The sequence below is a fragment of the Aquarana catesbeiana genome, linkage group LG11, assembly GCF_042186555.1.
Source record: "Aquarana catesbeiana isolate 2022-GZ linkage group LG11, ASM4218655v1, whole genome shotgun sequence".
Classification (NCBI taxonomy): domain Eukaryota; kingdom Metazoa; phylum Chordata; class Amphibia; order Anura; family Ranidae; genus Aquarana; species Aquarana catesbeiana.
This window is the reverse complement of record NC_133334.1, coordinates 7,850,970-7,867,857: the sequence shown is the minus strand read 5'-3', so window position 1 is coordinate 7,867,857 and position 16,888 is coordinate 7,850,970. Positions and strand designations below refer to the sequence as shown.

Below are 16,888 nucleotides of genomic sequence, written 5' to 3'. Positions count from 1 at the left end.
ATGGCCATAGGTTTATAGGGGGGCAATGCCTTAGTTTTGGCCGTGGGGGAGAGGGGGGCAACTCCATATTTATGGCCAGCAGGGGGCAGACAGCTCCATAGTAATAGCTATTGGGGAGAGGGGAAGACACCATAGTATTGGGCATGGGGAGAGGGGGGCAACTCCATAGTAATGGCCATAAGGGAGAGGGGGGCAACTCCATAGTAATGGCCATGGGGAGAGGGGGGCAACTCCATAGTAATGGCCATGGCAGAGAGGGCGTCAACGCCATAGTAATGGCCATGGGGGAGAGGGGGGCAGCTCCATAGTAATGGCCATGGGGGAGAGGGGGTCAACGCCATAGTAATGGCCATGGGGGAGAGGGGGGCAGCTCCATAGTAATGGCCATGGGGGAGAGGGGGTCAATGCCATAGTAATGGCCATGGGGGAGAGGGGGGCAGCTCCATAGTAATGGCCATGGCAGAGAGGGGGTCAACGCCATAGTAATGGCCATGGGGGAGAGGGGGGCAGCTCCATAGTAATGGCCATGGGGGAGAGGGGGGCAGCTCCATAGTAATGGCCATGGGGGAGAGGGGGGCAACTCCATAGTAATGGCCAAAACTCCATATTAGTAGCAATGAGGGGAGCAGGGCACCTCCATAATAATGGCCATAGCTTTTGAAGGGGATGCCCAACAAGCTCATATAGGTGTGACGGTCAGGGGTGCACATTCTTTTGCCCCATATAGTATATCTTATGTATTTTGCTCTCCAACTTGTAGATTTGAGTACATATTGAGAGACGAACCTTTTAAAGCAAATCTCCCTAATTTTTTCTTTTATTTTTTCTTCTTCTAGTGATCATTATTTGCACCACTGGATTGCCTTGCTGGCCGACTGCCCCGTAATAGCACAAATGTATGAGGACACAGCTTTAATCAAAGACCACACATTGGTCAACTCGCTCATCCGCGTCCTACAGACTCTGCAGGAGTTCAACATCACTCTGGAGAGCTCCCTGGTCAAAGGAATCAACATCTGAACCCCCTCCCAGATGCCAAATCCAGAGATCGATCACTACTGTGCACCCTATGGCGCCCGCCCCACCCCCCCCCCCTGCTGCTGCCGCCGCCGCCTCACCGCGCCGCCACTCGCAGCACCCCCCTCTGTCTATTATACTAGAGAGTATAATATTTTCTAGAGATATTTCTTTATGACTTATTTACATCCTTTCATATGAGAGAGGTGAAAGTGAATATCGATCAGCTTATTTTTCAAGCTGTTCTATTTTACTGTCCATGGACCTGGTACCGAGCCGTCCGCCCACAGCGCTCCTTCCGCACTTCTTACAAAGTCATGGTGACTTCTTTTTTTTTTTTTTCTCTCTTTTTACATCGTCTGTTACATTGTATTGATATTGCTTTACTGGCACTTCATCACTTATTTGCTGTTACAGAAAGATATAAATATATATATATATAAATATGATATATATATTTTTAAATTTTATCGTGCTAGACCCGCAGTGTTAAGGAGTCATGAAGAAGAAGTTTGTGAATGTTTGTTTTTTTTCCTCAGTATTAAGTTGTAAGTGATGAGACGTCAAAAGACTTTATATATTGCAACACAAATGCACTCTGATATTTTTTTTTTTTTCTTTTTTAATATCCTTTTTTTATTTATTTAACTATTTGTGTGTTTCGTTGTCCTGACCCTCCAATGCAGCCTGCGCAGTCCCTACTTTATAAAGCGACCTTCCCCCCCACCCCCTCCCCCCTGGCTCGGAGAGCGGATGAGGACGAGGAGTCTGTGACGCTTCCCGTCGGACGGCCCTCTGGCTTGGGGGGGATCTCTGTTATGCCAAGAGAAATTCTGAAGTTTACTTTATGTCCACGGTAGATTAACGATGCTGCTTCATGCGCCTCTGACATGCAATAATACAAAAGACAAGTAGGCTCCGTGCCCTCCATCGTCTCTAACCCTCGCCGCTGGCCGATGGGCTCAGAGGTATTTTGCACAGATCAATTTAAGAGAAAAAAAAAAAAAAAAGGAGAATAAATACATTTACACAACTTTTCAGTTTTTTTTCTTCTTTTATTGTGTAATAATGGCATCATTCATGCATGGCATTTCACAGGGGCGGTGCCCCCCCCCCATGGTGACAATAGTGGTTCACGACTGTGTAATACAAGGAATTATTGAGAAGGAGGCAGGTAGGGAAACATAATAAGTAGTAACGGCTTCACAAATGAGTGCTCAAATGAACAGCTGCTACTCCCAATAATTGTAAAAAAAAAAAAAAAAAAAAAAAAAACAATTAGTGAACTGCGCAAAGTGATAAGAATAGCACTAATCCACACACAAAAAACTTCACAATCTAAAATGGTGAATTCTACAAATTATAACGGTGTAAATATGTGTGTTTGAACCAATTGTTCAACATTTGCAACCAAAAAATGTGCATCAATGAATAACGATTTAAAAAAAAAATTAATAAAAAAATGTAAACAAAAAAAAATAAATTCAAAAAAATCTGTATTTTATTTTTTTAATATTGATATTCATAATTGCACATTTTTAAAAAAATTTATAGTATGTTGCATAGTTTGTATATTATGCACTAGCACTTTATAGATATTGAATTGGTTTAACACATATATACAGTGGGGAAGGAAAGTATTCAGACCCCCTTAAATTTTTCACTCTTTGTTATATTGCAGCCATTTGCTAAAATCATTTAAGTTCATTTTTTTTCCTCATTAATGTACACACAGCACCCCATATTGTACACACAGCACCCCATATTGTACACACAGCACCCCATATTATACACACAGCACCCCATATTATACACACAGCCCCCATATTGTACACACAGCCCCCCATATTGTACACACAGCACCCCATATTGACAGAAAAACACAGAATTGTTGACGTTTTTTGCAGATTTATTAAAAAAGAAAACCTGAAATATCACATGGTCCTAAGTATTCAGACCCTTTGCTGTGACACTCATATATATAACTCAGGTGCTGTCCATTTCTTCTGATCATCCTTGAGATGGTTCTACACCTTCATTTGAGTCCAGCTGTGTTTGATTATACTGATTGGACTTGATTAGGAAAGCCACACACCTGTCTATATAACACCTTACAGCTCACAGTGCATGTCAGAGCAAATGAGAATCATGAGGTCAAAGGAACTGCCTGAAGAGCTCAGAGACATAATTGTGGCAAGGCACAGATCTGGCCAAGGTTACAAAAAAATTTCTGCTGCACTTAAGGTTCCTAAGAGCACAGTGGCCTCCATAATCCTTAAATGGAAGACGTTTGGGGCGACCAGAACCCTTCCTAGAGCTGGCCGTCCACCCAAACTGAGCTATCGGGGGAGAAGAGCCTTGGTGAGAGAGGTAAAGAAGAACCCAAAGATCACTGTGGCTGAGCTCCAGAGATGCAGTCGGGAGATGGGAGAAAGTTGTAGAAAGTCAACCATCACTGCAGCCCTCCACCCAGTGGTGTATTTTGGTTTTGTGCTGCCCTAGGCAAGACTAAAATCAGACGCCCCCCCCCATGTAAATTTACCCCACCCCTTCCTGTTTAATGCATGTGACTCCTTCCAAAATTGAAGGACTGCAAGTTCCAGTATGAATCCCTGAGCTATCACGGGTTCATATTCAGACCTGTAGTCCTTCACTAGTTTTTAGGGGGGGTGATATCCTCAGCTCTGATGGGTTCATGCTGGGACCTGCAGTCCTTCAATTTTGGGGGTCACATCCCTAGATCTTATAGGTTCATGCTGGAACCTGTAGTCCTTCACTAGTTTGGGGGGGCGTGTCGCATCCTCAGCTCTGAGGGGCACATGCTGGGGTGGGTCACATCCCCCAAAAGTGAAGAACTACAAGTTCCAACACGAGCTCCTTAGATCTAAGGATGTGTCTCCCTCCAAAATTGAAGGACTACAAGTCCCGTCATGAACCTCTAAGATCTAGGGATGTAACCCTTTAGATCTCACGGGTTCATGCTGGAACCTGTAGTCCTTCATTAGGAGGATGGAATCAGTGGCAGTGCTTGGGGGATTGGGTTCCGTATTTTTGCTTGGGGGGTGGGTGCAATGTCAGTGCTTGGGGGGGGGATGGGTTCAGTATCTCTCACTTGCTGTTACCTGTCAGTCAGTGTCCAATTGATTCCCCCTGCCTGCATGCAAGAGAGGGGAGGAGAGAGAGGGTTAAGGAAGGTGAGAGAGAGAGGGTGGGAGAGAGAGAGAGAGGGGGGGTGGGGGTGTGAAAGAGAGAGAGGGGGCGGGTGTGTGGGGGTGGGGGAGAGAGAGGAGGGGGTGGGGGGAGAGGGGGTGGGAGAGTGGGGGGGTGTGAGAGAGAGGAGGCGGGTGTGTGCGGGTGGGGGAGAGAGAGAGAAGGAGGGTGTGAGAGGGGGTGCAGGGAGAGGGGGTGAGAGAGAGAGGGGGGTGGGAGAGAGAGAGAGAGAGGGGGGTGAGAGAGAGAGAGGGGGGTGAGAGAGAGAGAGGGGGGTGAGAGAGAGAGAGAGGGGTGGGAGAGAGAGAGGGGTGGGAGAGAGAGAGAGAGGGGTGGGAGAGAGAGAGGGGGATGTGTGAGAGAGAGAGGGGGTGTGGGAGAGAGAGAGGGGGGTGAGAGAGAGAGAGAGAGGGGGGTGAGAGAGAGAGAGAGAGGGGGGTGTGAGAGAGAGAGAGGGGGGTGAGAGAGAGAGAGAGAGGGGGGTGTGAGAGAGAGAGAGGGGGGTGAGAGAGAGAGGGGGGGGAGAGAGAGGGGGGGTGAGAGAGAGAGAGGGGGGTGAGAGAGAGAGAGAGAGAGGGGGGTGTGTGAGAGAGAGAGGGGGGTGAGAGAGAGAGGGGGGGGAGAGAGAGGGGGGTGTGAGAGAGGGGGGGTGTGGGGTGGGAGAGAGAGAGAGGTGGGTGTAAGAGAGGGGGGAGAAGGTGAGGGTGGTGAAAGAGAGAGACCCCCTAGCCATGCCTGCAGTCCCTACTGCCCCCTCCCTGTGACTGTCCCAGGCAGCCCCTGTCTGTGTTGGTAGTCGTGTGTGATGCACCTACCTCATGCCCATCCTCGGTCAGCCTGTCTTCCTGTTCCAGGACAGTCACAGCTGGGAGAGGAGTTGGAGAAGGAGTCAGGGAAGCTGATCAAGTCAGTGTGGCGGTGAAGCGTAGTCTTCTCTCACTCCCTCCCGGGCTCTTGGTTGTGGCAAGCTGTCAGCCTCTTCCCAGCTGCCGGGGCCTCCCGCTTGCTTTTTGAAAATGCCGCTGCCCTGCACCCCACCGCCACCGGACCAACGGCGGACTCTCCAGGACCATGACAAAAGGGCGAGGCTCAGCTCAAGGGGCCAGGCAGCTGCTTTGAGCCCCTCCGCGCTGGAGGAGGAGAAAGTTAAGTCCTCCTCTGCTTTGATTGCTGGGCAGGGAGGGAGTCGCTGCCGTGACATCACCAGTGGCCAGGAGTCAGGTGGAGGCGGAGCCGAGCCAGCACTACCGCGGCTCAGGCCGCCCCTGTCCCATGCATTACGGACTGCTCCCAGTGTCACTTTTATTCCGTGCGGGAGCCGGGACTCGGGAGGACGGGTCAGGGAAGCGACTTTTTTTGCGGGGGGGGCGGCTTTTTTGCCGCCCCCCCGCAGTGTGCCGCCCTAGGCCTGGGCCTTGTTGGCCTAGGCCAAGAGACAGCACTGCCTCCACCAGTCGGGGCTTTATGGCAGAGTGGCCCAACGGAAGCCTCTCCTCAGTGCAAGACACATGAAAGCCGCATGGAGTTTACTAAAAAACACCTGAAGGACTCCAAGTTGGTGAGAAATAAGATTCTTTGGTCTGATGAGACCAAGATAGAACTTTTTGGCCTTAATTCTAAGCGGTATGTGTGGAGAAAACCAGGCACTGCTCATCACCTGTCCAATACAGTCCCAACAGTGAAGCATGGTGGTGACAGCATCATGCTGTGGGGTGTTTTTCAGCTGCAGGGACAGGGCGACTGGTTGCAATCGAGGGAAAGATGAATGTGGCCAAGTACAGGGATATCCTGGACGAAAACCTTCTCCAGAGTGCTCAGGACCTCAGACTGGGCCGAAGGTTTACCTTCCAACAAGACAATGACCCTAAGCACACAGCTAAAATAACGAAGGAGTGGCTTCACAACAGCTCCGTGACTGTTCTTGAATGGCCCAGCCAGAGCCCTGACTTAAACCCAATTGAGCATCTCTGGAGAGACCTAAAAATGGCCGTCCACCAACGTTTACCACCCCCCCTGACAGAACTGGAGAGGATCTGCAAGGAGGAATGGCAGAGGATCCCCAAATCCAGGTGTGAAAAACTTGTTGCATCTTTCCCAAAAAGACTCATCAAAAGGGGCTTCTACTAAATACTGAGCAAAGGGTCTGAATACTTAGGACCATGTGATATTTCAGTTTTTCTTTTTTAATAAATCTGCAAAAAACGGTGTTTTTCTGACAATATGGGGGGCTGTGTGTACAGTATGGGGGGCTGTGTGTACAGTATGGGGGGCTGTGTGTACAATATGGGGTGCTGTGTGTACAATATGGGGGGCTGTGTGTACAGTATGGGGGGCTGTGTGTACAATATGGGGTGCTGTGTGTACATTGAGGAAAAAAATTAACTTAAATGATTTAGCAAATGGCTGCAATATAACAATGAGTGAAAGAAGATTTAAGGGGGTCTGAATACTTTCCGTCCCCACTGTGTGTGTATGTATATGTGTGTATGTATGTATATATATATATGTATATATATATATATATATTAATAATAATATAATTGTTATTTTTTAAGCAGAGGCCCCAGAGAATAAATTGTGGGCGTTCCCTCCCCCCTGCTTGTAAAAGCAATCCAGCAGCTAGTTAGCCACTAAGATTGTTTTTACAAGAGCTGACTGCCGGCTCTAAATCAAAAAAACAAAAATGGTACTGGAATACTTCAGGCATCATCCCGATATATAACCTTTTGAAGTCTAGCGATGTACCTGTACCTCGTCGGTTGGCAAGTGGATGATAATCTACTAAGTCACTGCCCCTCTTCACACAAGAATCGGCTCCTAAATGGCGAGACCATGGGTCCGGATGGAACTGTGTCCTGGTCCAGATCCGGACCCATGGTCCTTCATTTAGTGATGCCTGCTTTTATACCATGCTTATGAAATATGTGTTGAAATGGCCACTGAAAGTCTCTATTAGGAGTCTGTGTAATAGGGTGACAACATAGGAGCCATAAGTAGGCAGGGACGGAGTTGAAGCACCTTAACAAGGACCTTTGTGGCAGGATCATCAGGAATTATTTTAGTAAAGGCGGCTGGTGTTAAAGTTTATAAGAGAGTTTAGTGATTTTAGGTTTACATACAGTGCATCTGGAAAGTATGCACAATGCTTCACTTTTTCCACATTTTGGTATGTTACAGCCTTATTCCAAAATGGATTCAATTCATTATTTTCCTCACAATTTTACAAACAATCCCCCATAATGACAACGTGAGGGAAGTTTGTTTTGAAATCTTTGCAAATTTATTAAAAGGAAAAAATCCCATGTACGTAAGTATCACAGGCTCCTCCCATGTACATAAGTATCACAGGCTCCTCCCACGTACATAAGTATCACAGGCTCCTCCCACGTACATAAGTATCACAGGCTCCTCCCACGTACATAAGTATCACAGGCTCCTCCCACGACACTCAGAATTGAGCTCAGGTCCATCCTGTTTGCACTGATCATCCTTGAGATGTTTCTACAACTTGATTGGAGTCCACCTGTGGTAAATTCAGGTGATTGGACATGATTTGAAAAGGCACAGATGTGTCTATAGAAGATCCCACAGGTAACAGTGCATGTCAGAGCACAAACCAAGCCATGAAGTCCAAGGAATTGTCTGTAGACCATCGGAGACAGGATTGTATGGAGGCACAGATCGGGGGAAGGGTACAGAAACATTTCTGCAGCATTGAAGGTCTCAATGAGCACAGTGGCCTCTATCATCTGTAAATGGAAGAAGTTTGGAACCACCAGGACTCTTCCTAGAGCGGGCCGCCCGGCCAAACTGAGCAATCGGGGGGGGAAGGGCCTTAGTCAGGAAGGTGACCAAGAACCCGATGGTCACTCTGACAGAGCTCCAACATTTCTCTCTGGAGAGAAGAGGATCTTCCAGAAGAACAACCATCTCTGCAGCACTCCACCAATCAGGCCTGTATGGTAGAGTGGCCAGACGGAAGCTACTCCTGAGTAAAAGGCACATGAAAGCCCACCTGGAGTTTGCCAAAAGGCACCTAAAAGACTCTGACCATGAGAAACAAAGTTCTCTGGTCTGATGAAACTCTTTGGCCTGAATGGTAAGCGTCATGTTTGGAGGAAACCAGGCACCGTTCATCATCTGGCCAATACCATCCCTACAGTGAAGCATGGTGGTGGCAGCAGCATGCTGTGGGGATGTTTTTCAGCGACAGAAACTTGGAGACTAGTCAGGATGGAGGGAAAGATGAATGCAGCAATGTACAGAGACATCTCTGAAGAAAACCTGCTTTGGAGCTCAGACTGGGGCGAAGGTTCATCTTCCAATAGGACAACGACCCTAAGGAAACAGCCAAGATAGCAAAGGAGGAGAGAGGCCCAGACTTGAACCCGATGGAAAATCTTTAGAGAGATCCGAAAATGGCTGTGCACAGACACTCCCCATCCTACCTGATGGAGCTTGAGAGGTCCTACAAAGAAGAATGGGAGAAACTGCCCAAAAATAGGTGTGCCAAGCTTGTGGCATCATACTCGAAAAAGACTTGAGGCTGTAATTGGTGCCAAAGGAGCTTCACCAAAGTATTGAGCAAAGGATGTGATACTTATGTACATGGGAGTAGTTTGTGATACTTGTGTACATGGGAGGAGTCTGTGATACTTGTGTACATGGGAGGAGCCTGTGATACTTGTGTACATGGGAGGAGTCTGTGATACTTATGTACATGGGAGGAGCCTGTGATACTTGTGTACATGGGAGGAGTCTGTGATACTTATGTACATGGGAGGAGCCTGTGATACTTGTGTACATGGGAGGAGTCTGTGATACTTGTGTACATAGGAGGAGTCTGTGATACTTATGTATTTTACATGGGAGGAGTCTGTGATACTTCTGTACATGGGATTTTTTCCCTTTTTTATTTTTCATAAATTTGCAAAGATTTCAAACTTCCTTCACTTTGTCATTATGGGGGATTGTAGAATTTTGAGGAAAATAATTAATTTAATCCATTTTGGAATAAGGCTGTAACATAACAAAATGTGGGAAAAGTGAAGTGCTGTGAATACTATCTGGATGCACTGTATACTTTAATAAAGCCTTGTACAGAGAGGAGAGAACATATACAGAATGTAGCCAGCTGCAGAGGATTTCACAAGACGTATCAGCTAGTGGTCGACAATGTTTAGTACTACTTTTCCATTAAATTGTGCATTGCTCCCTGATGTGTTTTTTTTTTTTAAATAACAATTAAAAATCTAGACAGATGTTATAACAACATGACCACCCACCTAATATTGGGTAGGTCTCCTTTTTAAAAGCAAAACAGTCCTGACCCATCTGGGCATGGACTCCACTAGACCTCTGAAGGTATGCCGTGGTATCTGGCAAGAAGCTGATGTTGGTTTGTGAGTGAAGAATGTACTCCCAACACAGACAATGCATGCAATGGTTTTAAAAATGCGATTCCTCCTGATCTTTATCAGATTTGAATTGAAAAATCGAAATATAAAACAATTGCATAGTAATTGCACTCTGTGCAAAGCAGACAGCTGAGACTAACCAATCGCTAGCATATACACCAATCAGCCATGACATTATGACCACCCACTTAATATTGAGTAGGTTCCCCTTTTGCCACCAATGCAGCCCTGACCCATTGAGGCATGGACTCCACTAGACCTCTGAAGATATGCTGGGGTATCTGGCACCAAGCCGATGTTGGTTTGTGAGTGAAGAATACACTTCTAACATATTCCAGAATATACTCCTAACACGGACAATGCATGCAATGATTTTATAAAGGTGACTTATCTTGATCTATATTAGATTTAAATATATATATATATCAACTGCAAAGTAATTAGAGCACTTGGTGCAAAGCAGATTGCTGAGAGTAACCCATCTCTATTTTATACAGCCATAACATTATGACCACCGACCTTATATTAGTAGGTCCCCCTTTTTGGACCCATCTCAGCACGGACTTCACTAGACCTCTAAAGCAGGGGGTCTCAAACTGGCGGCCCTCCAGCTGTTGCCTAACTACAAGCCCCATCATGCCTCTGCCTGTGGGAGTCTTGCTTGTAACTGTCAGCCTTGCAATGCCTCATGGGACTTGTAGTTTTGCAACAGCTGGAGGGCCCCCAGTTTAAGACCCCTGCTCTAAAGGCTTGATGTGGTATCTAGCACCAAGCCGTCACTAGCAGATCCTTAAAGTCCTGTAAGTTGGGAGGTGGAGCCTCCATGGATCAGACTTCTTTTTTTTTGTAGCACAACCCACAGACGATCGATTTGATTTAGATCTGGAGAATTTGGAGGCAAAGTCAATGCCTCAAATCCGTTGTGTTCCTCAAACCATTCTTGAACCATTTTTGCAGTGTGGTAGGGCGCATTATCTTGCTGAAAGAGGGCCACTGCCATCAGGGAATACTGTGTCCATGAAGGGGTGTACTTGGTCATCAACAATGGTTAGGTAGGTGGTACATGTCAAGTAACATTCACATAAATGGCAGGAGCCAAGGTATCACAGAACATCACCTAAAGCAAAGGTGATCAAACTGATGGCCCTCCACCTGTTGCGAAACTACAAGTCCCATGAGGCATAGCAAGGCTGACAGTTACAAACATGACTTCATCAGGCAGAGGCATGATGGGACTTGTAGTTCCACAACAACTGGCAGGCCGCCAGTTTGACACCCCTGACCTTAAGCATCACACTGCCTCCACCGGCTCGCCTTCTTCCCATACCATATCCTGGTACCATCTCTTCCCCAAGTAAGTGACGCGCCCCGGCCATCCACATGATGTAAAAGAAAATGCGATTCATCAGACCAGGCCACCTTCTTCCATTGCTCCATGCTCCAGTTCTGATGCTCACGTCCCATTGTAGGGGCATTTGTCTGTGGACACGGGTCAGCATGGCAGGGCCGTCCTTAAGGAAGGGCAAAAGAGGCAGCTGCCCTGGGCCCTGTCATTGTTGTGGGGCCCAAAGCAGCTGCCTCATACTTGCTAACCATCCCAACCACTTAAAGACCAGCCTCGTTTTGGATTTTAGGTGTTTACATGTTTAAAACAGGTTTTTTGCTAGAAAATTACTTAGAACCCCCAAACATTATATATTGTTTTTTTTTCTAACACCCTAGAGAATAAAATGGCGGTCATTGCAATACTTTTTTTTGCACCGTATTTGCGCAGCGGTCTTATAAGCGCACTTTTTTTGGAAAAAAAATCACTTTTTTGAATAAAAAAATAAGACAACAGTAAAGTTAGCCCAATTTTTTTTTATATTGTGAAAGATAATGTTATGCCAAGTAAATTGATACCCAACATGTCACGCTTCAAAATTGCGCCCGCTCGTGGAATAGCGTCAAACTTTTACCCTTAAAAATCTCCATAGGCGACGTTTAAAAAAATTCTACAGGTTGCAGGTTTGGAGTTACAGAGGAGGTCTAGGGCTAGAATTATTGATCTCGCAATACCGGTCGCGGCGATACCTCACATGTGTGGTTTGACCACCGTTTTCATATGCGGGCGCTACTCACGTATGCGTTCGCTTCTGTGCGCGAGCTCGTCGGGACAGGGCGCTTTAAATTTTTTTTTTTTTTTTTTATTATTTATTTTACTTTATTTTATTTATTTTTTCACTGTTTTAAAAAAAAAAAAAATTTGGATCACTTTTATTCCTATTACAAGGAATGTAAACATCCCTTGTAATAGAAAAAAGCATGACAGGTCCTCTTAAATATGAGATCTGGGGGGTCAAAAAGTCCTCAGATCTCATATTTAGACTAAAATGCAAAAAAAAAAAAAAAAAGTCGTTTAAAAAAAATGACACAAAAAAAATTGTGCCTTTTAAGAGAAGTGGGCGGAGCCGTCGTAATGACGTCGCTCCGGCCGTCACATGGTATAGAGACGGGTGGGGGCCATCTTGGCCTCACTCGTCTCAGTACCTCGGCGGTGACAGGTCCCGATCTCCTCCGCCGCTACCGACGGCTCCGGTAAGCGGCGGAGGGTGCGGGAGAGCGGCGGGAGGGGGGGTGGCACCTCTCCCACCGCCGATAACGGTGATCTCGCGGCGAACCCGCCGCTGAGACCACCATTATTGTGTACAGAACCGCTCGCTGTAAAGATGGATATCTCGGTTGTGGCAGCAGCTGCTGCCGTTACCGAGATATCCATCTTTAAAAAAATGACGTATATATACAGTGAGCGGTCGTGAAGTGGTTCCCCTGTCCCTTGAAGTTTTAGTCCTGTGCTGTGTCCGGATATCTCAGTGTGAAGTGCTGGTACTAATGCTGCCCAGCTCTGCCCTATTGTTGTGTACAGATGACTTGCCTGCAGACTATGTGTTTACATGTAAATAACCGACATTCATATGTAAATAGCGGTGGAATTCATAAGTAAATAGCTGCGGCCGGCAGCATTGATATGTAAATAAAGGCGGCATTCATATGTATATCATGCCCCTCTGCAGTGGGGAGATGATGTGCTGTAACCTCTAGCAACTAATCAGTGAGCCGTAATGTGTGCTGTAACCTCTAGCAACCAGTCAGTAAGCAGTAATGATACGCTGTAACCACTGGCAACCAATCGTAATCGCTGCCTGATCTGATACAGTAAACTGATTTTAAGTCTAGCTGCTATTTATTGTATGTCTCAGAGCAGGGGGAGAGTGAAATTGCATAGGGGGGGGGGGGGAGAGAATTTTTCCCCAGGGTCCAATCAATATTAAAGACAGCCCTGCAGCATGGACACCCATTTTTTTCTGCTTTCAAAGCATCAACTTCAGAGACAACATGTTCACTTGCTGCCTAATATATCCCATCCACTTTCAGGTGCTATTGTAACCAGATAATCGATATTCACTCAATCTCTCAGTGAGATCGGTGTATCACTTGTTAATCTTAGTAGAACACCGCATACTATAAATTATCCACAAGATGGCGCCATTTACCAGCTGACATCTCTTATTCTTTCCCAGTAACTCACCAACATATAGTTACAGCCAAAACTTTATTTTTGTTCTTTCTTAGTTTTGAGTAGAGTAGGGAAGCGTTAGACCCCCTCCCAAATTTGTATTGCTGTCTTTGCCCCCCTGTTTACCATTGTGGGTGAGAAAGAAAGTGATGGGAAATCCAAAAATTGAGAGTTGTTATCGGGAGAGGAGAGGAGAGGGGAAATCTTCCAACGAGGTCACAGGTTCTGGTGACAACGTTTTAAGAGAAATTCCCCATGATATGTATGTATTCTAATAATATGTCGTATCTCCAGAACAGGAAGTGACAGGTAATCGCCTTAAGGGGACACAGACAGCAAAAAAAAAAGAGACTGCAGAGCTTTAACTCTTCCATACTCTACCCAAAACTTAAAGTGCCACTAAAGACAAAACTTTTTTTTCTTTTGTTTTGGGTATAGTGGAGATGGATTAGAACCCCTGTCAGGTTTTTACTGCTGTCTGTGCCCTTGTCAGGCAGATTCACCCTCTCTATTTGTCCTGTTTACTTTCATCATTAACCACTTCAGCTCCAGAAGGTTTCACCTCAGTGGCGGCCGGGGCTCAAAATTTTGGGGGTGGGGGGGCGCAAAAAAACCCCGGAAAAATTCAGAAAAAAAAAACCCCCATCAAATGCAGCCACTGTGACCCCCCCCCGCTCACTGTCTGACCGACACTTACCCCATCTTGGTGGTGGGTCAGGCAGTGGGTGACGGCGGCGAGCTGTGAGACGGGCAGCGGCGAGCTGTGTCCTCCATGCGTCTCTTCTTTCTTCCTTCTAGGCGTCCAATAGGAGAGCCTGTCCTTTCAGCCAATCAGGTGGCGGGTAATAGACCTGCGCTTTCTGATTGGCGGAGAGGCTGTTCAGTGCTAGAAAAGTGAATATTCATTTGCTTTTCTAAAACACCTGGGTGAGCTCCGAGCCCACCCTATTTTGAAGCCTATTAGTGCCTATGGCTGTAATCATGTGCTTAAAAAAAAAACACCCCCCGCTGCTGTAATTCATGCGCCCGGCGTCCGAAAAGGGGCCGGATGCCTGAATAGGGGGTGGCCATGGATAGAGTTATGCTATGCATGACTCTATCCATGATACATATAGGGCGGTGGCGTGATAGAGGGGGCGGGGCCCGTGCGCCCTTAATGGACAGGCCGTCACTCTTTTACCCCCTCCATGACCAGGCCATTTTTTTGCTATTCAGCACTGCGCTACTTTAACCACTTCAATACCGGGCAATTACCCCCCTTCCTGCCCAGGCCAATTTTCAGCTTTCAGCGCTGTCACTATTTAAATGACAATTGCGCGATCATGCTACACTGCATCCAAACAACATTTTTATCATTTTTTCCCCACAAATAGAGCTTTCTTTTGGTGGTATTTGATCACCTCTGCGGTTTTTATTTTTTGCTAAACAAATTAAAAAAAAAAATTTGAAAAAAAAAGTTTTTCCTTGTTTCTTTTATAAAATTTTGTAAAAAAGTAAGTTTTCTCCTTCACTGACATGCACTAAGACGGCACCAATGAGGTGGTACCAATGAGGTGGCACTGATGAGGTGGCACTGATGGGTGGCACTGATGGGCACTCATTGGTGGCTCTGGTTGGCACAGATGGGCACTGAAAGGCTGCATTGATGGGTACTTATGGGTGGCACCAATAGACACTGATGGCTGGCACTGAGAGATTGCACTGATGGGCATCACTGGTGGCACTGGCACTGGCAGGCATTTTGATTGACATTTCCCAGGTGGTCTAGGGTGGCATACATGGTGGTCCTGTGTGGTGGCCATCCCTGGTGGACCTGGGCAGGCATCCGTGGGGGGGGGGGGGGGGGGGCAGCGCTGATAGACAATCAGCACAGTATCCCCCCCGTCAGGAGAGCAGCCGATCGGCTCTCCTCTACTCACGTCTGTCAGACGTGAGTGAGGAAAAGTTGATCAGTGATGTGTGTCAGACTGACACACCGCACCACTGATCACCGTGCTGCGCGCCCTCGGCTTGTCCTGCTCGACGACATATGACGCCCAGTCAGGATAACTGAACCACCGCACGGCGGGAAGCGGTTAACTGACAATTGCGCAGTCATGCAACGCTGCACCCAAACAAAATTTTTATCATTTCTTTTCACACACATATAGCTTTTTTTTTTGGTGGTATTTGATCACCTCTGGGTTTTTTATTTTTTTTTGCGCTATATAGGAAAAAGACTGACATTTTTGAAAAATATATCCAATAAAATAAAATTTTGTCATAAATTTTGGCCAAAATGTATTCTGCTACATGTCTGGTAAAAAAAAAAAAAAAAAAATCCCAATAAGGTTTATATTAATTGGTTTGTGTGACAGTTATAAAATCTACAAACTATGGGATATATACTGGAATTTACACAGCTTCTTCTTTCTGGCTGCCTTTCACATTTCCTGGGTGCTAAAATGGCAGGGCAGTACAAACAACACCCCCCCCCCCCATGACCCCTTTTTTGGAAAGTACACCCCAAGCTATTTGCTGAGATCCATGTTGAGTGCATGGAAGATTTTATTCTTTGGCACAAGTTTTTAAAAACATTACCATTTTCTTTCCCATTGTGGGCGCAAGGGCGCCGCCTCCCCTATCCACCGCCCTCCCTATCCATTTCTATGGCAGGGGGGTGTTTTTTGAAGCACCTGATTAGAGCCAGAGGATCTAATAGGCTTCAAAATAGGGTGGGCTCGGGGTGTAGAGCGATGTGTTTGGAGCCCACCCAGTTGTGTTGCAACAGCAAATGAATATTCGCTGTTGCAACACTGATCCTCCTCCCGGCCAGTTGGGAAGTGGGTCTGATACCCGTCACCTGATTGGCTGAAGGGACAGGAAATCCTATTGGATGCCTAGGAGGAGGGGAGGAGATGCATGGCGGAAGTGAGGAGGAGAAGACACAGGAGCCACTGCCCGATGTGCCCGTCGCCTAGATGGGGTAAGTGCTGGTGGACCTTCAGACAGCGAGGGGGGGCTGTGGTTGTTTGCCGCCCCCCCCCCAAACAAAAAAAACACCAGCCGCCGCTGCTACTCACAAGAGTCCTCTGGGGGCTCTGATGAAGGACAACCTTCGAAACGCGTCAGTCAGCAGGGACCCTGTTGAGGTCCTCCTTGGGCTAGAGGCTTTGGTAAAGCTGGGAGATTGTAGCCACTTGCAGTGGCCTGATGAGCGAATATACTACCTACACTTTGTGAGTAGTTATATTATATTTTATCTTCAATAAATGTATGTTGGATAATGCATTAGGCCAGTGTGCCTTCTGTTTTTATCTTCTGCAGTTTTCTGAGGACAACCTGCAGTCCTGGAGGGCAGCAAATCTGTAATAACATCCACCCGCGACCGCAAAGTTCTCTTCTGATTTGTCCCATCGCACCAAATGTGCAGGAGAATATCGTTACTGTTGCCAATTATCCTACCAAGTCGTTTTTTTGGAGTGCAGGAAGAAACAAGCAAAGGAAAAACATGCAAACCCCATGCAGATACTGACCTATGACCCCCCCCCCACCCTCCCCAGGGCTGCAAAGCGAAATGACTAACCACTGAGCCAATGCGTACATGTTGTCCTGTATTGTGAAGCTGTGCTCAGCTCTTAGTGGCAGTACAACGCCATGGACTATGTCAGCAATCTACACATACTGTAGGAGAGATGACAGTAACAAC

At 46.7% G+C, this 16,888-nt stretch overlaps 1 protein-coding gene across 1 annotated transcript in view; it reads left to right on the top strand.

The window, feature by feature from the left end:
- DENND5A (DENN domain containing 5A) overlaps positions 1–2,050 on the top strand; it is an 84,893-nt gene extending 82,843 nt beyond the window's left edge. The window contains 1 exon segment of the mRNA XM_073605998.1: positions 837–2,050. Within this exon segment, the coding sequence (XP_073462099.1) occupies positions 837–1,020 (184 nt within the window). The 3' untranslated portion in view covers positions 1,021–2,050.
- Positions 2,051–16,888: the final 14,838 nt, after the last annotated feature.